The 23,901-nt window shown below is 30.1% G+C and overlaps 1 protein-coding gene across 3 annotated transcripts; it reads left to right on the plus strand.

The window, feature by feature from the left end:
- Nucleotides 1-1,094: 1,094 nt before the first annotated feature.
- On the plus strand, nucleotides 1,095-22,626 carry LOC142322410 (ataxin-10). Of its 3 annotated transcripts, none has more exons than XM_075361461.1 (7): nucleotides 1,095-1,252; nucleotides 4,710-5,035; nucleotides 10,241-10,390; nucleotides 12,165-12,490; nucleotides 14,906-15,087; nucleotides 19,682-19,745; nucleotides 22,360-22,626. In XM_075361461.1, the coding sequence occupies exons 2-7, from the start codon at nucleotides 4,722-4,724 to the stop codon at nucleotides 22,533-22,535; spliced, it is 1,212 nt and encodes a 403-aa protein (XP_075217576.1). In that variant the 5' UTR covers nucleotides 1,095-1,252; nucleotides 4,710-4,721; the 3' UTR covers nucleotides 22,536-22,626. The 3 variants fall into 3 exon arrangements, with proteins under 3 accessions (XP_075217576.1, XP_075217579.1, XP_075217577.1); XM_075361462.1 differs by having other exon boundaries at nucleotides 1,241-1,374; XM_075361464.1 differs by lacking the exons at nucleotides 19,682-19,745; nucleotides 22,360-22,626 and adding an exon at nucleotides 16,333-17,508.
- Nucleotides 22,627-23,901: the final 1,275 nt, after the last annotated feature.

Genomic DNA, 23,901 nt, shown 5'->3' on the forward strand with positions numbered 1-23,901 from the left:
AGTTTATATGTTTCTTCTTTTCAATGAATATAAGTAAGTGGTGAAGTAGGTAGGTAATTAAGGTTTAAGTAAAAAAGAGAACTAATTGAAGATCTTCTGTTATTACAGATTAATTAAGTATAGAACTATATAAAGATTTGTTTCATAAGTGCTGGTGGGATATCTGTGTATACATTTCACTAGCAGATGTTTTGTTTTTAGCAGATGTGTTGCATTAGAAGAAATTTTTAACATTATACTTGCTATTATAAAACTTGATTCAGTTACAATTAAATCAGCTTTTTAAACTATTGACCCCTACTTTCTTATTTCCTCTTCAAATAAGTGTGGTAGTCATTGGTTTATGAAATATATTTAGGTTTATGGCTGATGAGTTTTGTATGAATTAGATCTGTTGGAAAATGGTGCAGAGTTAGGGGTGGCTTGTTTGTTTTGTTGGATGTTGTATACAACCAGTCATATACATTTTATGTTTATTTAAAATTAAAAAAATATCCATGATAGTGAACCTTTTGATTGTTTCTGTCTCAGTGATAAAAAAAAAGCAGGTCGAAATGTTTTGTGTTAATGACATTTAGAAAATTTATTTATGGTGAACATAATCCCTTAATATTATTATTTTTTCATCTTTCAAAAAACAAGTGATAATATAAATTAAATGTGTAAGTAATGTTTTTTCAGCAGTGGGTGGTTGGTATAACAAAATAATGATTCAAATTTTTTTATGAGTATGGTGTTCAGCAAATTTACTCTGGTATAATAACACATCGATTCAATTTATTCCTTCTGCACTATACAACAGTAATTCCAGCTTACATAGAGATAAAAAATAAGGCTCATGATATACGACATAATAAATAAAATCAGTATTCAAGTCACATTGTTTTATTGCTTTGCAATATAACATCAATTAGTTTTAATTAAATTAACTTGATGTTATGGGAATTACGCAAAATAATAATTATTCGATGATGTATATAAATGCGAAATAATGTTCATATGTGGATAAACTTATATAATTATAATTTTTATATTATAGCTGACCATTACACCATTTTATACCAATGCGTTTTTGTGATATACAGAAAGCATTTTTTTTTGCATCTAACGTTCATGACTTAATCCTCTATTCAATATAGAAGTTACGTATTTTCAAAATTCTCAGATTATTTAATTGGGTGATATTAATTTTGCGTTGATATGTTATGTTGTAGTTATCTACAAAAAAGTCATTTATTATCATTTTGAGAAGGTATTCGTATTTTTTTATTTTGAGTGTTTTTAACATTTTAGTAGCGACTTTTTTTTAGACTTAACCTAAGTAGAAATGTATACGTACTGTGCTGTTGAATTATTATTATTATTTCCTAATTTGTAAGTTTTATACATTTTAAATTTCTATAAATGATTTAATTTGATCTGACAAGCCGCTAATGGTATTATAGTTATTTTTTCCCGAGTTTGTTTGATTTGTGTTTATTTGTACATTGTATTGTGATTTAGGTTAGAAGTAAAATTCAGCAAAATTTATCAAATAGTGTAGTAAATATATTCAATTAATCTATAAATCCAGTTGTAATAGAGATAAAGTGAAAAGTGTAACTTTTACATTTCTGTGTTTTATCATAGTTGTGTTCAAGTTAGTCATAATCATGTATAGAGCAATCTGAAAGGTCCCTTACTATTTCTTAATTTTAATTATTCTTTGTATTATATCTATAAATCTAAATTTGCCCCTATAAACTGTGAAGTAAAACTGATTTTGTACTTTTATTTAGTTTGAATTTGTATGTAATTATCTTGTAAATTTTATGCAACACATCTTTGTAAAAAAATATCATTGTGCATAATATTATTTTACTTACTACACGAGCAAATGTACATTTAGACCTATAATTTTTTATGATATATTTATATATACCTATTTATCTATTATTTTTATATACTGTTTGTGTTTTTATGTGTTATGTTTTAGTAGATGATTAGTTTACCGCATTAAGCTTTTTTTTAAGTTTGTTTATGGAAATATGGAAGTAATGTATAAAAAATTATTGTACTGTATATAAAATGTTGTGTCCGGTAAAGATTTGAATTTGGGACCTTATAGATTTGTATGAGGCGTAACTCTTCCATAGTCAGCATTATTAGTTAATGAATAACTAAAAGGGAAAGAATGTAGATTCTTTTTTGAAGTATGCCGTAGCTATTTATACGTTCCAGAATGATTCTTGCTATCTTTTTTTTTATTAGAATTATTTAATTTCTGGCATTCCTTTTAGTATTGAATAAATGGATATCTGTTTATAATTACACATAATTTAAAATATTTTTCTACATCAAAGTTCCAAACTTATTAATATAAGATTAGTTTTCAAGGATATTGTGTCAAAGAGGTGCTACATAAGTGCAAATGTAAACCCTTCTCAGGACTAATTGGGCATCCAAGAGTTCTGGATTTTTCTTTTTTTGTTTAGCCTGAAAACCATAAGGTTTTACTCCAGAGGATGATTGAGGATAATATGTATGAATGAAAATGAAGTGTGTAGTCTTGTAGAGTCTCAGTCGACCGTTCCTGAGATGTATGGTTAATTTGAAACCCAACCACCAAAGAACAGCGGTATCCATGATCTAGTATTAAGACCCGTGTAAAAGTAACTGCCTTTACTAAGATTTGAACCTTAGAACTCTCGACTTTGAAATCAGCTGATTTGTGATGACCAGTTCACCACCAAGTCAACCCATTGGATCATGAGTCCTGGTTTGATAACTTTTTTCTTCCAGAAGCATAAACAACTAGGTGATTAATACATTAATTTCTTAAAATTATATATGTATAATTTATCTCAGTTAGATAGTACTAGCATAATCAACACTGCATAATCCAAATAAAATTATCAGATTATTTTTTTATTACTTTTGATAGCTCACTGTTATAAATTTAAAATAAACCTGGAGATTTTGTTTTGAACTATTTTTAGTCAATTAAGTTGGTCTAGTGGGCTCAGGAGGTCCTTGTCTGGAACTTCTTAAATGGGATCTTCTTAGATGGGAAATGGATAGGTGTGTAAATATTAATAATGTTTTTAAAGTTAAGAGACATCTTTTCAGCTCTACTGGGATAGGGCCTGATTCTGTATTCCAGAATTTGCCTATCAGATAGGCAAATCTGCCTATCAGAACTTGTGAAAAGTGCTTGATCAGGTAGCTGATTGACAAGATCCATGATTACTAAAATAATAAGAAAAGTTTTTTTAATAAATTATGCATTTATTAGTCATTTAACAAAGTTATTGTATTGCATATCTAAAAAAACTGTTTTCATATACATTTTTCAGTTTTACTTTGGATACCATGAAAACTACTGGAGACAGAGTTCTGAAACCTCTTATTCATTTTTTCAGGTCAAAAACCACAGGAAATTATTAATTTCACACATTAATTAATGTCTCAAACATTTCAGTATGATCTCATTTTAACCAGGAGAGCTGAATTCCTGGCAACATCATCACTTGCCATAACTTGCTAACAAAGTGTTTTCCAGACCTATATTTATGTGAACGTTTTTCATTATTTTGATGAGAAGAATACACCTGTGAGGATTGTCGGTTTCCTTGTGGGATATATATAGTGCTGGATGGTGGAGGGAAGATGTTTTTAACATTGGGTTCTCTGTTGTGTGCTGAAGAACTCTTTTTGACGTGATATCTGATAAAACATTTGAATTGTTTTGGCTTTATCCATTCTTTGAGATGAAGCACTTCCCAAATTTGGAACCATCCTTTCAAATGTAAATGTTCTTGACTTAGTTGTCAAAGTTATGAAACTCAATAGAGATTCAGAGTTGGACATATATAAATTACTTTTTTTTTTTGGAGTACACAAGTTTTTTGGCTGAAGTGCCTTGGGGGTTAGCCTCAGCCCCCCCTCTTATAGTAATAATCATATTGGACTGTGATATTTCAGCTAATATTGCAAGGCAAATTGTGATATAATTATTCACTCATATTATTTACATATTATTCATTCCTGATAGATTGATTTAAACCATGATGAGTCTTGTTTATTTTACATATTTTCTATAATTTTATAATACTTAATGAAAAAAGATTAATACTATTGTTTATAACTAAATTCAATGCATCTGCCAATTTTTCTGCGTAAGTTGTCAATGAACCTATTATCTTATATAAATTCATATCGTTCCATTGTTTGTATACTGATTTCATTTAGATTAGATTCATAGACATTTATTAGATTCTGTTGGTTATCAACGTGCAAATATTTTTTGTGAAGACTGGAAGCAAACTTGCATGACGGTAATTTTCTGAGTGCAGTAATTATATCATTCTGTTTACATAAAGGATTAATTTTAAGTAAGACATATTTTGTAAAAGCAAGCGTTTTATTTTGTAAAATTAAGTATGTTATGAAATTATCTAAGTTAAAAAGTGGAATTAATGTTAATGGTATAGGTTTAATTAAGATTCTCTATCATATGCTTAGTGCATTATCGATTTTTATAATTTATTTATTAGTAAACAGATTTTTTATTCAAGTTTATTTTGAAAATTAAGTTTGATCTAATTGTGGTATACAAAACTATATTCAAGAGAAGTATTTTATTCATAATGTTTTTTTTAATATAATAATGTTAAATGTAACTAAATTTGCATGAAGAGCCTTTGATTGTGTACTCTCTTGTGTTTTAGGTTGTAAGCAGTATGGCATATGTAAACTTACTTGCTAAATTAAGAGAAATTATTGCTGTCAAACCATTAGATTTGGATAAGTTAAGCGAAACATTACGTAAATTACGTAACATTTGTGCCACTGATGAAAAATCTCATAAAGATTTAGGTAGTGATATAGGTGTACTTAGAGAACTATGCTCATTGATAGAATCTCTGCAAGAATTACCACAATCAGAAGATAAGGTGGCATGTATTAGATTATCTGCACAGTTTATTGGTAATCTTGCTGTTGGTAATAAACAAAATCAGCATAACATACATACTCAGTGTTTTAAAAATGTCAAGTGAGTATATTATCACATAAGTTGTTAACAGTTGCATGTAAATAACTTGCATTAATATGAACCTCTTCTATTATTATTATTCTCAGATTTCAGTAAATATATAACAATTTACTCCAAAGAAGACAGGATCAAATAAACAGAATCTCATTGTTACATTGAATTTTCATGCATTAAACTACTAGCTAGGGCAATTTACTTAAAGAAAAATAGAAAAATAAACCATCTAATGATAACTCTTTATTTAGTGTAGGGTGTTAAAGTTATACATAAACCTATAATTGTTTGAACTTACTGTAATTCAGGAAGGACAGTTCTATCGAATTAAAATTTATTCTAGAAATACTAAAAACATTTCTGTGTTCCGAATGTCAATGTCACAGTATAATTTCATCATGAACTGTAATGAATATAGCTATTTAATAATTATTTTATTTGAAAATGCAGCTATATTATAAAATATTGTATAAATAGACTGAAGCATTATGCTTGTGAGCCTTAGACAAGTAAACATACAAAAAAGAATACAATATAGTATCAAACAAAGAAAAAAAAACAAAATGTCAATATGCCCATGAGTAAATAAAAATAACACTAGTCACACTACAGTTGATCAGTTGGAATAGTAATCACCTATGACATCCTCTAATATCTTATCCATTTGATTCTTAAAAACACCAACAGATGAAGCACTAAACATCTTCAGGCAGTAGGTTCGAAAGCTTAACCACTCTTATAAAGAGAGGAAATGCTGCTTTATAGTTTTATAAAATGTTTCCTTAGTAAGCTCAAACGTGTAACCATGAGTCCAATAGTCAAAATTCCTTCTAAAGAATGGAATTAAAGTTGAATAGTTGTTGTTTAAAATCTTGAAAGTTTCAATGAGATATCCATGACAATGTCGATATGCTAGTGTGGGAAGATCCAGGGAATGAAGGTGAACTTCTTAGACATTTGTTTTAAACTGGGAATATGTTTAATTGCGTCCCTTTGGACATTTTTTCAAAGTGGTCAATATTTCCCAAAAAAAACTGCAAAGCAAACTGGAAGCAAAAGGAACAAACTGCAACAGCAAATTCCAATTTGGGACGGATGAAACTAGTAGAAAGTCTATAAAATAAATTCTTTGTCACTGGTTGAAAAGCCTTTAGATCAGGTAAAAAAGTTGATTAGCTTGCTTAATAAGTTGGCAAATGTGATATGATCATTTTAGTTCACCAGAAACAGTAACACCAAGATCTTTACCTAGACTGTCAGAGGCATTTATAAAATAATCTGATTTCATCAGTATTAGAAAGATTTTGTGATTGATAGTCTTTGAACAACGTGATTAATTGTTGTTTCCATAATTCGTATATGTTTTCACTAACACTAACACTTCAATCGCTAACTTTATAGAATGCAATACCATGTCTTTTGTGGAATCTTTTTAACCATCTGTTGCTCACTTTAAATTCTTTATGACCCAATGTCTCTTCAAACATCTGTGCTTTTTCTTTGATGATTGAACCCCCTAAACTGACAGTATATCTCTACATTGTTTGTTCCACTGTTGTGTGGGTGTTCCTTGATGCTGTTGCTTTGTTCAACTGGCATCAGTAATTTATTTAAGGGAAAGACCTTGCTGCTGTGGGAAGCTACCTGAGAGTCATGGCTGGCCATTAGCCAATTAAAGCTGTAAGCACTTTAATATTGGTGGAGAGATACTTGCTGGCATTTAGCGACCTAGGCGTGGCAGCGAATTACTGTCTTGACAAGATAAATTTAATTTATTTAATGTCATATATATTTTATAATTGACAGGATGTGCCTACCTATTTTAGAATATATAACAAGTGAGTGGTGGGACACGAAGCAAGTGGTGTGTGGCACCATGCTTAGTTCGCTCACGCAATTATGTTAGCTCTAGGAGCTAGTTAGGAGAGTGGTTGCTAAACTGATTTGAGGCTCAGTAGCCATTTGTGGCACAGACATTTGTTCTTATGCTTTAGGGCGACTGAATGGCGTGGTGGCAGGAGAAATGCCATGCAAATCAATCATTCAATCTATATTGTTTGAACCATTTTATCAATATTGGCAAATTTTACCTCTCTTTTGTGGTCCACATTCAAAGAATATTGTTGTGAAATGAACAAATTTTTTAAAATTTTCGATAAAGTGCTTGATGGAATTCCAAATTTGTGAGGAGTCTTTCTTTTGTTTTTTTTTTATTCTTTTTTACCTCTTTTATAATCTTTATTTTATCTCTGATAGATAATGCTTTATGTTTCTGTTGTACACTCATTACAAAATGTGGCTATTAAAATTGTACAGGAGGCCCACATATCAAAGTTTAAACATAAAGGAGTGAGATCATAAATTTTAAAGTGAAATAAAACTTGAATTCTGTGAGAAAAACTAGTGCATTGTGTAAATTCAAATTGTAAAACAATTAATAATGACAATTTTAATGTTAACTGCATAAAATCAAAACGCATACTGTAGTAAAATCTGACTCGTTATGTTATACATAGCCTTTGTAAGGAATAAGACCAGATATTACTCATCATACAGTGGCATCTGGTATGTAGTTTTGTTATCAACTATTCTGGCGACTGGTGATGGAAATAAATAAGGAAGTTGATTACTTCACTCAATCAACACTAACAATCGCGTACACTATTAAACTGAATTTACTGCTATCTATGCTTCTTTGGAAATCGTGTACAGTATATAAATTCTTTATTGAAAATGTTTACAAAAACGTTTTCATCAAAGAAATAATATGTATATGAAGTCTGAAATTTTTGAATAAAGGAAGTGATTTAATTTGATTTAAAGACGATTTTTCAACGGGACAAAGTAAATATTCAATTTAGGAAGTTTTTCAAATTAAGGAGCTTTGACTATACATGCAGTGTCATATGATTTTGAAAATGAATGCCATGGATATATAGTCACTGTTTTTCAAGCCAATCATGTTGTTAAACTCTAGTTGAGGTCTCAGGATCATCCTCCATCTTATGTTGTGATGCTTTGGAGATTGCTGAAATTTGTGCCTAAGTCTAAACCTAAGCCACAATTAGTAATTTTTTTGATTACGTTTTGTCAGTGTTTTGAACATAAGGTAACACTGATTATAATTCTTACCTTGTTACTCTTCCCTCCAGAACTAGAAAAATGAAATATTTTTCCATATGCATTTTTCAGTACGCACTAACCCCCAAAAAGGTGTTCAAATTGCCGATGGTTTAAATGTATGAAAACAGCATGTCTGTACTCAAGAATATTCCAAGTGTTGCTTTTGGTCATAAGGATGCAAGATATGTCTAGAAACAAATAATTATGCTACTTCTCATGATTGATTGGACTAGTTAGTGAACAGCTAAAGGTTGTCAAAAACCATATTAAAGGTCTGAAAAACAGCAAATACCTTTAACAATAGCTCAAAGAGAATAAAAAAGAATTAAAATTCTTGAAATTTGGTTAGCCTGATGATGTCTTTGCCGTGGCAGTCTTGAACGAATCTTGAAAAGTGATGCTCATCATGTGAGAAGTCGAAAGACATTATAAAGTATCTCGTTCAAGAATATTTGACCCTGTCAAAGTAGTTGATAAGCTGTGATACTAGTGGAAACAAGTCAGTTACTGCTATATTCAAGACTTCTATTTCTCTATTGGAAAGTATCAACAGAAGTTTCCATCTAAGGAAACAGTTTTAGTGTAGCTTAAGGGGCGGCGGCTTACTTTGGGATGATCAAATTTTAGTTTTTCGATTGAAGGAAACACTTCTCTGAAGATGAGACAACTTTTCTATTAAAAATTATTTTTTTTTTTAGATATGATTCTCAGGATGTAGTTAAAGGCTATGCAAAAGTGTTTATCTACTTTATGCATCTATTTAAGTAAGGCAGACCCACCCATGTCTCTAATACCTTTTTTGTTATTTCTTTGTAATTTATATCTCCCTCCAAATTCTGATCTTTTCTGAATTAGACCGTGATCATTTGTTGCCCCAATTTCTATTCCATCTTTAATAGTGAGTTACTTTAATAATCATATGTTTCCTGGAGATGCAGTTACTGTTCTGTTTCTGGTCATATTGTTGACAAAGATCAGGAAAATTGCTTTCTTCTGTTTCATTCACACCTTTCTTATCTGATGGTGTATGGACAAACATCAATGTTTATTTTTTCAGCCCTGTTGTATATTCAAGGTTTCACTGATTTGAAGAATGTGATAACAAATTTCTGCTGATCATATTCATTCATACTGTCATTTTAGCAATCATTAAGTTAATTTTTTCTGGAAAAACTGAACTTTGATCTTATAACAAAATTTTAGACCAGGAGAATGGTAGGTAATATGGTGAGATTAGTATGACTGTAATTAACTTCCAATTATTACTGCTAGTTAATAGTTCCTACTGGCACCCAAGAAATTAATGTATTCAATTTTTCCTTGTTGGAATGATGAACTTAAGAAGGTCAAACTTGTTTGGATATGTACACATGTATTATATACAAGGGTCATTAGAGACAAATATGTGTGAAGGGGGAACATTTTGACTGGTTGAATGCATTAAGGGCAAAATATTACTGTTAACGTATACTACACAGTGATTATTAATTGCAATCCTCATACATTCTGCATTTTGTTTATTCTCAATGTATAAACATGGATGTATAGTTAATCAGATTGCATATTACAATAGCAGTGCACAGGTTATCTGTTTCTTGTTATCTTAAGACATAAAGCCAACTTTTATTTTTCACCAAATTAATGGTCAGCATAATGTAAAGTGCATGAATAAGGCAAGTTTTTATTTATGGGTTGACAAATTTAAAGCTGGTCAAAAAAAGTGTTGCTGATTAATCATATTCTGATTTGTCATCTTCAGACTTATCTAAAATATGCTTTATATGTAATAAGGAAGAAGTGAAAACTGCGATGAAAATTTTGTTCTCAGATTAACCTAAAGTATTCTTTGCTGATGGAATACAAAAGCTCTCGATGAGAGAGATTGTCTCTCATAGAAATGGGACAAATGCTTAGAAAAAGAGGGAGATTATGTTGAAAAATAATGTAATGTAGATATCAGCATCTGTAAGTACTTTGTAATAAATCTATAAATGTTTGCCTATTTATTTGTTGAATGACCTTCATATGTTAAGTAATAAGGTTATTGCTTTGAATTATTTCAATTATTCTTTTATCATTTTTATTCAGGAAACTTATTACTATGGGTGATGGAAAGCTGTCATTATATTGTTTCATGTTATTGTACAATGTTTTATTAGGACATCCTGAAGTAGCTTATGATTTATTGGCAGAACCAGATATAGTGAAAGAGATATTGAAAGAAGATTCAGAATTTGCGTGAGTACAGTTTTTCTCTTTAACTTTGTTAGTTATTCAAATTAATTAGTGGTAATTTATGTGAAACTAATTCAGCTTTACGTGGTTATTGCTATCTATCATATTCCACAGAAAAGTATTGGTTTAAAGAGCAAACCATTTCTGAACAGAGAAGTCTCTTTTGGTTTATCATCCTTTCCATTAATCCTGTCCCTTCTTCTTTGGGTAGGTACCTTGGGAGTTAATCCACTATCACCCTGGCTTCTTCTGTCGCATTTTTTAGGCAACTGTTTGTTTCGTGGAGTCAAGGCTAAGACAGTGTTGCCTGTGGAAATAGGAACTATTCCTTAGGCTTAGGTTTCCTGCTCATTGATGGAAAAAATTGTCAATCTATTGTTTGGTTAATGATTCAATTAAGCAAACCAGTTTGTCTTTTATTTTCTTAAAGCCGTGTATCTGTATTCGAATATTTGATTATTATTGTGAAGCTTCATTTATTTTTGCAGTTTGGTATATGCCAGATTGTAATTTTATTGTTTTAATTTAGATTTTTACTCTTGTTATCTCATTATGAGTTTATTTTCCTTTAACATACAGCATACCACTTTACATCTATACTGTACTGTGTGAGCAATATTTTTCATTGTAATAGTGCTTGTTTTAATTGTTGATTTTGTTTTATATTACTGTTATTTAATTTTAAAGTTTTAGTGTTTGTATTGTTAACTTAAATTGTCTATTGTAATAATATTGCTTGCAGGCACTAATAACTTTTCTTTGTGTGCCCAAGAATAAAAAAAAATAAATGAATGTCAGTCAGTTTCAGTTTATTCCATTAAATAATTTGCTTACTGTTGCCATTTGTCTCTAATTATTGTATATATATTCTTGCTGAAAAAGAATTGTGTAATTTTAGTTAATTCCCTAAGTTTATGTATCTTAAGTTAGTTTATATTTTGAAATTTTATTTTTAAGAGTTTTATCTGAAAATTTATATCTGTAATAGCATTTTGAAATTTTCAAATACTATTCATTTATATAAAAATTAATCCTTCATCTTTATTGGATTTGATTATTTTATAATGCATACATGTTTAAGTAGATTATTTATTTATCAATTTTAAAATTTTATTTTGTCAACTTATCAACAAAATTAATTCATAATCCCAGTAATCTAAAATACATCTGTTTGGATTATCTAATAATTTGGATTACTTACAGACTGTATGCAAGGATTCAAAAGTTAAAAATTACAGTGGAAATAAGTCTTCTTGTCGTACAAAAAAATGTAAATCTATTGTTTATTATTAATTGCAAGATGTAGAATGATTATACATTTTTTATTAAGGCTGAACAGAGTTAAATAAATAGAATAAATAATTTGAGCAAAATAAATTTCATTATTTAGCCACAATGAAACATCATTTGTTAGCATCAACTTAGAAAAAAAAACAATTTTGTTTGTAAAAATCTTTTATCTTTTGATACTATTGTTGATAAAAATAAGGTTTAAACTTTATAAAAAATGGTTTACATTCTAAACATATGAAAAGATGCTTTTGTAACTGCTATGGAGCACCTGCATCAACTGCAGATTTGTAGCAGCTTATAAAGGAGCTGCACAATAGCTCAGAAGAGTTTTTGAAAGCATATTGAAAGTCCATGCATTTTGAAAACGAGTTGTACTAATATCTTTTATGAATTGATATTTTTCCGTAATATATTGACGTTTTTTCTGTTGTTGCATGTTATTGTTAGTAAAAATCCATATGTTAATTAAAAATAATTTTTTCAGATCATTTATATATGAAGAATTGTTGTTAAAGCATGGTGAAATGGAAAAATTATATCATTATGCAACTAATGATCAACGTTTAATGTTATTGTCTACTGTTAAAGAAAATAAACTTAGAGAAAATGTTCCAGATAACTGTATAAAATATATGATTGATTTATTTAAGAAACAGTCAGATAATATATTAAAAATAGTGGGGGATTACGTTGAAAAGATTGAACCACTTGAAATCTGTTTACTGCTTGAAACGTTAGCTTCACTTTCTGGTGAAAGTAAATATTTAGAGATTTTGCAATGTGATAAATCACTTTTCATAAATTGTGCATGTAAGTTTTTTTAAAATTAATTGTCTATATAATTGGTAATGTCTATCTGGTTCAGAAAGCATCTAACCTCATTTTCTTTTTGAAAAGAACTCAAAGTCGTAGAGCATAACACAGTGCGATGTTTGATGCTTGATGTGTATATGATTTACTTTTTTGGGGCTTGTCAGTAAAGACAAGCCCAAAAAACTGATCTGCAATTTTTGTGTCATTTTAAACATTTTTTTAATTTTCTCCATTTCATACATTATGGTAGAACATGACCAAAACCGATTACAATACTTTCCCTTCTAGAACTATAACTCTGCTATAGCGCTACCTAATCAGGAAAGTAATATTGCTGTTAATTTAAACTGAGAGTTAAGATTCTTAAATATAATGATGGTTCAATATGTTTATGATATAACTATGAATATTTTAAATTATAACAAGTTCAAAGATGTTAAAAAAATGCTAGTTTTAAGACAGAAAACTAAATGTTGTTTAATCTGCTATTGGGAAGGTAGTTATGTATAGACAGTTTAAAAGTGCAGTACTACCATAGGTGGGAGAAAGTTCTTTCAAAGTCTTACCTAGCAGGTTAAGAGTAAGGCTGACTGGCTCCTTTGCTGAAGTGGTTGAAAACAGACATGGTTAGAACTTTGAGCGTTGGTTTAATCCTTCTTTATAGTTGACCCCAATGACTCAAACCAGTAGGATAGTAAAACTCATTTGGAATATAATATAATTAGTAAGTTTTGACAACAGTATTATTAAGTTTGTTGACTTCATTAATACGGCTAATGATATTGCTTTAACATTGACATTGATGTAAATATTAATTTTAAGACTTCTAGATTTAATGTAGTTTTTTGTAATAATATTAACCAAATTAATTTATATTACCAAAATTTTCAGAATATTTCTTCAAAAACAATTATATTGTGGGTATTGTCATTAAACATGGTATTCAAGTAGAGAGCATTGTACATCAATTCCCTAAGAGGAAGTTGGGATATTTTTCTTAATCAGTTTGATTAACTTTTGAAAAGTTTACCCTATAAATATTTTATTGTTGATAAGTAGTGGAAAGATGGTCTTTCCACTACTCCGGACACAGAGGTCTCTATTTTATCAGAATATATGAAGGGCGACTGAAATATAATGCATATTGATGAACAGGTGAACAAAATGATGCACAAAGTGACAAGTATCTTACAGTTTTATTCCACTACTGCTAATATTCCAAAACTCATTGACCCATCCCTTCTCATTTTCTGTCTTGCCACATTATTATAGAGTGAAGTATGCCTGCTATGTCAGTGCATCTAAAATAACATGCAATTATTCAATTTTTAACTTCAGAAAAAGTAAACATGAGTGACATCTATCATCTTCTAAAAGTCTTTTGTAGTGGTGAAACTGTTGATTGAAGTAATGTGAATAGGTGAGCAGTAAAATTTTGTGAATTGGAAACTGGTAAAGAGAGTAGTACACTGAGGATAAATCTTGCAGTGAACAAGCAGTTTCTGTGATTGGTGGATGAGAAGCACCAAAAGCAAGTGGTTGATTGATTCAAAGTGACTCGACGCATCACACAAATGGGCTATTGTAAAATCAGTTTGCTGATGGTGTGCCCTACTGACTCATAGAAAGTTGAAATATGAACCTGTTCCACACCCAATATATCCACCAGATTAGGTGTCATACGATTTTTATATTTTTCCCCAAAGGTTATTCATTTCACTTTGGATGATGAAGTGAAAAACACAGTCAGATCGTGGATCAAGTAAAGACTGCCAGTATTCTTCACTGATGGAATGAGAAAACTGGTTCACAGTTGGTAGTGGTGTCTATCATTTACACCAAATCAAATGTACTTTTATGCCGTATTTGTTCAATTTTACTTTTCATTTGTGAGTTATGATGACTGTGCATTTTATTTCTGCCACATCTTGTAAGAAAATGTAAGTGTATGACTTAAAAAAAAATAAATAAGTTAAAATAAAGAGAATTGTGTTTATTACTTCAGTCACTGATACAACATGAATTATGCTCTGCCGTTACAATATATCATTCTACTGCTATAATAACAGCAGAATAGTTAATTTTATATCAGTTACTGAGATGCTAAATATAATTCTCTTATATTTTAATTTTATAACAATGTTTTTAATCCATTATCTATATTCTCATATCTTCTGTCAAAACAGAGATCTCTGCTAAAGTGCTAACATAAAGCACTATCCAAGTCAGTGATATGTTACCTAAATGAAAAATAAGTAATAAATGAATTGTGGTTGCAGATCATTAACAAAATGCAGCAGTGTTGAATGTTATTCATAGCATATTTATTATATTACATTTTGGTACTGCTGATGATAAATTTTTTTTAAATGTAGTATATGTTGATTAATTTTTTTGTTTATTTGATTTCAGTTTTATTAAAAAGTATCCATGACACTGGTAAAGCTGGTGATAACTGTTTTACTAGTATCCAAAGAATTACATGTGGATTCCCTAATAAAGAACTTCAGAATAATCCAGCATTTGCCTTTAAAGTTGATTTAATTCGCTTACTTAGTAATCTATGCTGGAAAAATAAGGAACTACAAGATATGGTTTGTAAAAGTATTTGATAAAGTAAATAATTTTATGTAACTAACTTTTTTAAATACTGTACGCTTCCGTTTAATTATAACATGCAGAATCATATTTTTCTTGTTAAACGTGTAGATCATAAATTTTGTATGACACTTTCTAAATACTTCAAAGCATATTGCAACTATTGTTTATCTAAATACCCGGACTCATTTTTTACAAGTTATATAAAACTTATTCATTATTAAAAGTGGTAAATCTCAAACTGACTAACATAAATATATTCCTTTTTTACTTAGAGAATTTAATTTCGTACAGAGAATTTTCTAATTGTTTAAGATGTTTGTCTGTTACATTCTACAAGGGTGGGCTGAAAAGTTTCTGGACTGACAAAGAAAACAATATATTTTTTGGTTTTTTTTACTTTTATTTTTTAATATAATCTCCACAAAAATATACTTTTAGTAGTGGTGCTCTAATGCAGTTGCACCAACTTCATAATGCAATTCATTGAGCCCCTCAGAATATCTATTTACATCATCAATGACTCCCTTGTTCTCAAATCATGTCCACCAAGCAATTTTTTGAAGTTAGGAAATAGGTGATAGTCGCTGGGTGCTAAATCTGGCGAATAAGGTGGTTGGGAAAGCAATTGGAATTTCAGTTCGTTGATTTTAGCCATTGCAGTGATTAACAAATATACTAATGTATTGTCATGGTGAAACAAAATTTTTTTGCTAGATGTGGTTATTTTCTTTTTATTTCATTGCTCAAACGTTGCAATTAGTTTGTGTAGTACTTACCATTGATTTGTTTTGCCCTTTTCAAGGCAATCAATAAATATAATTCCTTTTGCATCCCAGAAAACAGTAACCATAACTTTATTGGCTGACAAAGTTGTTTTTGCCTTCTTTGGGGTTGATATACCTGGTCCTGTCCATTGTTTGACAGTTGTTTACGTTCAGGCATGAAGTGGTGGACCCAAATCTCGTTCACAATTATGAATCAATGCAAAAATTCACCGGTGGTTCAGCTTGTACAGTACCAAATTCTTAGTTGAAACACTTTTCCATTGCAACTTTTGCTCAAGCATTAGCATATGCGGGGCACACAATCTCATGCAGACCTTCTCCATGGCTAAATAATTATGTAAAATATTACCTACAAGCTCATTTGATATTTTAACAGTCTCAGCTATCTGACATGCTTTTAATCTGCAGTCCCCCAGCACCGCATGATTATATGGATTTTCTTTATCATTTCAGGAGTTGCAGCGCTACAATGGGGAGTCCAGAACACAGTTTGTCATCAGTGCTTTTGTGATCTTGTTTGAATTCAGAAACCCACTGTTTTATTGTTGAATATGATGGAGAAGAGTGTTCTAGTGTTGATACTAATTGTTGTTTGATCTCAAACGGGATTAAACCTTTTAAATAGAAGTATTTTATAACTCTATGTTTTTCCAATTTCTCCATTTTCATGAAAACAACAAAGGTGTCTTTTTGAATAGGTTGTCAAACCTGGACTAGCTATTAACTTGAAATTTGGTATTCAAGCTAATGAAAGTATAGTACTCCAGAATGTTAGTAAGCAATTACGCTTTCTGTGCTATCTATGTATGTCAGGCCGAAAACTTTTCAGCCCTTCCATGTAATATTTATTGTATGTCTACATGCATAAATTATATTATTTATGTGCCTGAGTGAAATGCATTCTTGCAACTTGTAATGCCTACAAATCTCTGGTCTCCTGGTATCTCTCAGTCCATTAGTTGTGGCGTACCACTTCATTGTTTGTAGCGATTCGTGTAGTGGACTCCAAGCTTTAGAAGATTTGTATTCTAGACAGCTACTATCACTGAAATTCATGATGCAATTGCAATTTCATGATGAAATTCATGAACCACCGCAACACCCAAGTATGTTTTAGTTGGATCTCTAACCATATAGGAATCCCAGGTAATGAACGTGCAGATTCCACTGCTAAAGATGCATGTAGTCAACATCTTTCACTTTTGTGTCGCTACTACCAATTTTATTAATTACGTTAAACACACTCTTCGAGAAAAGCAGGAAGGTGACTGGACTGTAACAGTAAACTCTGGTACATCAAGGATACTGTGCTGCCATGGAGCTCTTCAATCTGGACTAACATTCGAGAGGAGGTTATTATTTGCTGTTTACAAATAGGGCATACTCATCTTACACATGGACACTTAATGAATCAAGACTGATCCATCTGTTTTTGTTTGCTGCGACTGCTAACAATACACCACATCCTTGTGAACTGTGTTTGTTATGTGGATTGCATTGAAATTTAAATTAGGAGCTAACATCAGACATATTCTAGGAAACAATCTGAGGATGTTATTAAATGCCAGACATCTCTATTTGATTATTTAATAAGTGTATTATTTTTTTTTACCATTTTATATTTTGTTCTCCTTTTCCTATTTTTCCTGGGTTGTGTGGTTTGTTTGTTCATTTTATTTTTTGTTATTTAGTGTATTTATCATTATATATAATGGGTGCATGTTATATATAATTATATAATAGGCGCATGTTATATATAATTATATAATAGGCGCATGTTGTTATAAAATTAATGTATATGTTGTAGAATCATTGCTTTCTGACACTATTAATGAACCTTCATTGTACGCCGCCCAAAAAGAAAAAAATTATGTAACAGGCAACAGGAAAAAATTGTGTTAGGTTGAATGATTTTGTTGATAGATGTCTGAAGAGTTTCAGTGAAGAAATTTGATATTTCTTGTTCACATGAATGCTTTACTTTACATTTTAAAAGTTATTTAGGAGTTTAATTTAATCCGATTATTTTTATTGTTATTGGTTGCATTTCTGTCTAATTTTTTTGCACTGTTGCAAACTCACAATAATGAAAAATTTACAGCACCACATCAAACATTGTTACAACTTTGATTTTTTGTTAACTATTAAAGTATGACTCGAAGCTTTAAAAATTATAATCTTCAATGTGAGCACCTTTCATCACGCACCAACATCCAACTAATTGGAAAATTTGCCCCATACCTTTAAATAGCATACTTTACTAATGGAAGCACAAGCTGACAGTCTTAATACCTCGAATTGGGTAGGTAGCAGAGGCACACAAAATTCTTCATAAAACCCCAAAGAAAAAAATCATATGAGATCAGATCAAATGACCTTAGAGGCTATTACAAACAAGCTTTGTCATCAGGTCCACGTAGTCTAATGAGCAACTGGGGAAACCATTATTCAAAGGACCCGATACAGAGTTATGACACAGTTGCCAAATAAAATTTTTTTGAACATCTTATGATTGAAGAAAGAGCCCTGTATGCAGTATATCCAAATAAGAAACTCCTGTTATGTATGCTTCAGGGAAAGAGAACTACTCGTAAACTTGTGTCAAGATATTGCAAAGAAAATTAAATCTTGGGGTGCCTTTCGGATTGTGAGATCATGAAAATTTTCTGACCCCAGATACAGACATATGTATTAATTTTTCTACTAAAATGAAATGTAAGCTCATCAGTAAGCATAAAAAATAAAAAAGTGGTCATCTTCATGGTGTAATATTTTGATAGTGAAATTGGGCATGCATAGATTAGTGGATAGGCTTCAGTCCTGCAATGATTGTAATTGATATGGATGAATTATAAGCATTTCTTTAAAACATTCCACTTTGTCATCTCCAGCACTGCTACTTTATGGCTGACCTTCCTAATAGATTTTTTAGAACTATGCAGGAAAGATTCCTTGATACGTTCAATATTTTCTACAGACACCCTTGGTCGTCCTGTATTCTTCCCTTTACACGGACATCCAGTTGTTTTAAATTGATTATCCTGAACATATTGTCACTCAGAGTATCACAAATAAACTTTCCATAGAATACACATTGAACTATAACTATGGATTCACATTTAATAACTGCAAAATATGATGGAAGGGTTTTTGTTCCCTTGTCACTATCTTTGTTAGTGGAGGTGCCAGTGGAAAGACAGGGATTCAATCTACGACCAAATATGCAACTAAAATTTTTCTTTTTGCTCTGTCACTGTAAAATATAAAATTTTATGCACTGTGCATCGACTGCATCAGGTGTGGGGATGTTTTTTCTCATCACATAAATTATTTTTTCAAGAAATCTGTATAATGTTATTTATTTAAAAATTATGTGTGTCTCAGGTCCCTGCTGTGTTCATTATAGCTCTGATTTGTTGCAGGATAGCCTATCAGTAGGAAAATAGCCTGCAGCCATATCATGCTGACAGCTGGTGCTGAATAAGTCTATAGTGGGTTAAGTCTATAGTGGGTCTGTGGGAGTTGCTTTCAAAATAAAACTTGTTAGCATGATTGTGACATCTAGATCATTGGTCTAGGGTTTAATTCCTAACAATCTGACATTTTTTTTTTACTATTATTCTAACAGTCTCATCTTCTGCTCATTAGAATACAAATTAACAACAGGGGAAAATGTTCAGCAAGGATATCTCTAGATGTTTTTCCTTCAGTGTTATTTACAGATTATACTATTATTTAAATAGAAAGAATGATGCTGTTATAATTAAATAAAATCTAATTTCATTATTTTTTCCTCTTTTAGATCCGTGAAGTAGAATGTATATCAGTTCTTCTAGAGTGCTGTAATATTGATGAAAAAAATCCATGTATCCTTTCTACTATTACTAGATTATTTTGTTTATTAAAGATTACTTTTTTATTGATACAGGGCAAAATTGAAATTAAGTGTGTTGCTTTAGGAAGTTTTTGATCAAAAAACCAGGCAGCAACATTACTAAATTTTACTAGCATTTTCATGTAGATTTAAACTAATAACTCCCTTCTCCCAGTGAAGATAGATAAATTTAGTTAATAAAAATTAATTAGATGAATTTTTTAAACAGGTAAAGTTTAGAAAAATTCATATTAATTCAGCCTTTATTGTGGGGTTTTTGCCGTAGATTATGTTTAAATGATGTAATTTAAAATTATTTAAACAAAAATTTACTTTAGAAAAGGTTTAATTTGATAAATTGAAAAAACTTTAATTACTGTTTATTTAAAAAAATAAAGTTTTTCACTTAGCAGGAAAGAAAGATATGGTTGGAAAAGAAGAATTTCTTTCCTACTGTTTCTGTCATTACATTTTTTATTTATTTTTTGCTTTTTTTATAAGGGGTTCTGGCTGTTCCAATGGGCAGTTCAGCCATTAGGATTATTTTTATTATCCAACCACCAACAGATCCTTCAGTTGGTCCATAGGTGACCCCCTCCCATATCAAACACAAGGATGGACTAGCTGTTCATTTCCTGTCATCCTCAGTGTGGAAAATCTAGCAGAATTACATCTCCACCTGTAGAATCAATAATGAGGAAGAAGGGAACAAGAAAGAAAAGGTGTTTGTGTGTGTGTGAGGGTGCTTCAGAGTTAGTAGAGTGTAATCGTGGATAAGAAAAGTAATGCAGACAGACCTCAGTTAAACAGAATTTTTGTAATTCAAATATACTTATCTTTGAGTCATAAAAAGATAACATGATCGATCAGAAGCAGCAGCATCATTTTTTATGTACAACAAAATTGTTTATGTAATATATTGTTTATGTAGTATATTAAAATATTCTCCATACTCTTCAGTATTCACTTCTTAATCACTGCTAATTAAGGTAATATTAGTTAATGTCCTAAATTTCCCAACTTAAAATATTATGATCTCTTGACTGAAATTTTGATACTTTAGGAAATCAAACTTCAAAGAAACTCAAAATTACTGTTTACTACAGGAATCAGGATGATCCTGATATTTTTTTTTATAAGATGGTGGATGGACTGTGGTAATTTTTTCATTAAGATGGAGTGATGATGTCATTGCTGTAATGAATTAGCTGCGATTTAAATTTTATAAATGGAAAAGTTTCAGTGTACTAATGTTGTTACACTTCACACTTCAATCAATCAGGTAAACTTGTGTACCTATTCAGTCAGTTTATGTTTACAACAGATGTAAGGTATAGAAGTACTTTGCATAGTTAGTTTACTTTAGTTATTCCTAGTTGCTGACTATTTATTTACCTATAAAAAATCATTTAATAACTTGTCAATTTTGGAACAAGTTATCTGATAACGTGAAGTACATTCATGGTAGGGTGCAGTTCAAACCCACTGGGTTGGTCTAGTGGTGATCGCATCTTCACAAATCAGGTGATTAGGAAATTGAGAATTCCAGCGTTCATGTCCTAGTAAAGTCAGTTATTTTTACACGAATTTGAATACTAGATCATGGATACCGGTGTTCTTTGGTGGTTGGGTTTCAATTGACTACACATCTCAGGAATGATTGAACTGAGACTGTACAAGACTACACTTCATTTACACTTATACATATCATCCTCATTCATCCTCTTAAGTATTTTCTGAACAATAATTACTGGAGGCTAAACAGGAAAAAGAAAAGGGTGTAGTTCAATGAATTCTTTAAATTTTTTTTCCTGGATGTGGTTCAGATCTCATAGATAACTTGATTTATAGTGCTGTTGATTATATGTGAGTTTTCCATATTTATTTTTAGATATAAATATTCTCAATTGTTCTTCCAGTCATTAATTTAGTTTTCTTCATGCATGAATAGGATTTGTTTGATGTTTTAATTAATTTTAAGTACATGTATTTTAATGATCTTATGTGGAAATTGCATTTTATTTTTAAGATCATTTCTTTTATTTTTTGTAATTATAGTTAATTTATATTTATTGAAAATAGTTTGTGTAAGAAAGGGACTTATGGTCATAAATTTGCCTTTTTCTTAATTTTATTTCTTTATATTAGAAAAGACAACATTCAGTTCAGCTATGTTCAAACTTTTTATGAAAATTGTTTACAGATCACAGAGACAAGATAAAAATTACGATTATTATTAAATTAATTTTATAATTAAAATTACAGTACATATAAATTATTCACCTCATTTTACATGAAGAAATTACTTAAAAATTATTAAGAAATTATTAATTTAAAAAAATTATTCTACTTTAGTAAGTAATAAGAAAAAAATCTTAAGATAAGAAATAACTTTTCATGAATACGATATAGAGACATAATTTACCCACAATATACCTAGGCTGTGATGCAACCAGAAAGAAATTTTCTTAAAAAACAGTTTTCTTTTCAGTGAAACATTCTTAGTCCAGTTAAACAATGTATTATTATTGCTTGCAGAGCCTCTGCTTCAATAACATGCTAATAACAAAAATGTGCTATTTCTTATTACTTAACTATTAATACAGTTATTACTCAATGGTCAATAATGGCAATAAGAAATTTGTGTGACAACAATCCAGAAAATCAAGCTGTCATTGCTGGTTTATCACAAAAAGGTGTCGTGTCATCTCCTGTCCTCACAGAATTAGGATTTACTTTACATTCTGAAGATGGAAAGGAGATAAAATTGGCCGCTCTCTGAACAATGAAATTAAAATGTAAATTAATTGTAATAATTAAAAAATTATATTTTCAAGTATGTCATTTTGTTTAATAAATGTATTTTAAATCAAGAGTTCTCATTTTTACAAATTGCAGTATATTGTTTTCAGCAGATTATAATACTTTTACCTACTCTTACATTAAATGAATGGTATCATGTCATTTCCATCCTAAGACAATTGTTAAAGTTCTATATGTACAAAAAAAAAATAATGGTGTATCAAAAATCCACATGATACTGTAGATGTAGTAAGCTGGTTTTGCATCTTTTTTAATATCATTCTCTGATGTGACTCAGTATTGTATACAGTGTAATTCAAAAGTTTAAACTTAAATCGAATTCTAAATTTACAATTATCTAAGCTATTTTTGGCTGGGGGAGGAAAAAAGGACTTCTTAAATTGAAGTAAAAAATATTTTCAATCAAAAACTGCCTTAATCCTTTTTGTAAACATATTCCTATTGTAGGTACTATTGCTATATGGTAATTCTTCATGAATTTTGGTATTACATAAGGTGGTTTACATTAAAGTACATTTTTTACAGATTTTCACAAACCAGTGGTTTCATTAAAGTCATTATTAATTGTTAATATTAAAAAATTATCTGTTGGTTTCAGTGAAATCAGTTAATTACTCTTTTTATAAAGAGTTAAAAGATCAAGTATGGAATCTGACCAACCAAGTAAAGACACTTGACACATTTATGCTAGAATTATCAGTTAGTCAAATATAATTAGATAGTGATGAATGTTGACAAAAAAATCATTAATTTCCTTAACAAAAACCTTTGCCTTTATCTGCAACAAACATCTTAAATTTCTGCAATTGGAAGAAAACAATTGTATTGCCTAAGGTGAATTTAGCTTAACTTGTACAGCAGTTATGATCACTTTCTAGGAATCTGCTCCACTTTGGTCCTGTAGTGGTTATAACTGTTAATGAATCACTGGTGACATCTTCAGTTATTTAGGTGGCGGAAGATAACATTATATTATAGAATTAAATAATGCAGTGAGTATACTTCACAGAAATTTAGACATACCTCCAAATAGAAGGTATTAAATTGGTAACTAAGCAATTAATATGATGACTTAATATGATAAGCAAATCATACATATCGATATGTACCTCAAAAGTAACATTTGTCTGATAGCAAAACAAACCAAGAGAAAATAATTTATACATATCCTATTCTATTTTTCTATGCAGTAGAAAAATATTTCACTTTTTATGAAAAGTCTAATTACTTTTCATAAAGAGGAATAATGCTTTCTATATCCTTTGCATAATACCCCAGTCAAAGTACACCTAATTCAACAGTACATTTCTTTCCTTTGAGCCCAA

Source organism: Lycorma delicatula, chromosome 3, assembly GCF_047948215.1.
Source record: "Lycorma delicatula isolate Av1 chromosome 3, ASM4794821v1, whole genome shotgun sequence".
Lineage (NCBI taxonomy): Eukaryota > Metazoa > Arthropoda > Insecta > Hemiptera > Fulgoridae > Lycorma > Lycorma delicatula.

Bases quoted from the DNA above. Each gene is read 5' to 3' on its own strand.
- LOC142322410 (XM_075361461.1), top strand. From the start codon at position 4,722: ATGGCATATGTAAACTTACTTGCTAAATTAAGAGAAATTATTGCTGTC. The intron at 5,036-10,240 runs GTGAGTATATTA...ATTTTTATTCAG, and splicing joins CAGTGTTTTAAAAATGTCAA to GAAACTTATTACTATGGGTG. The intron at 19,746-22,359 runs GTATCCTTTCTA...CTATTAATACAG, and splicing joins TATTGATGAAAAAAATCCAT to TTATTACTCAATGGTCAATA.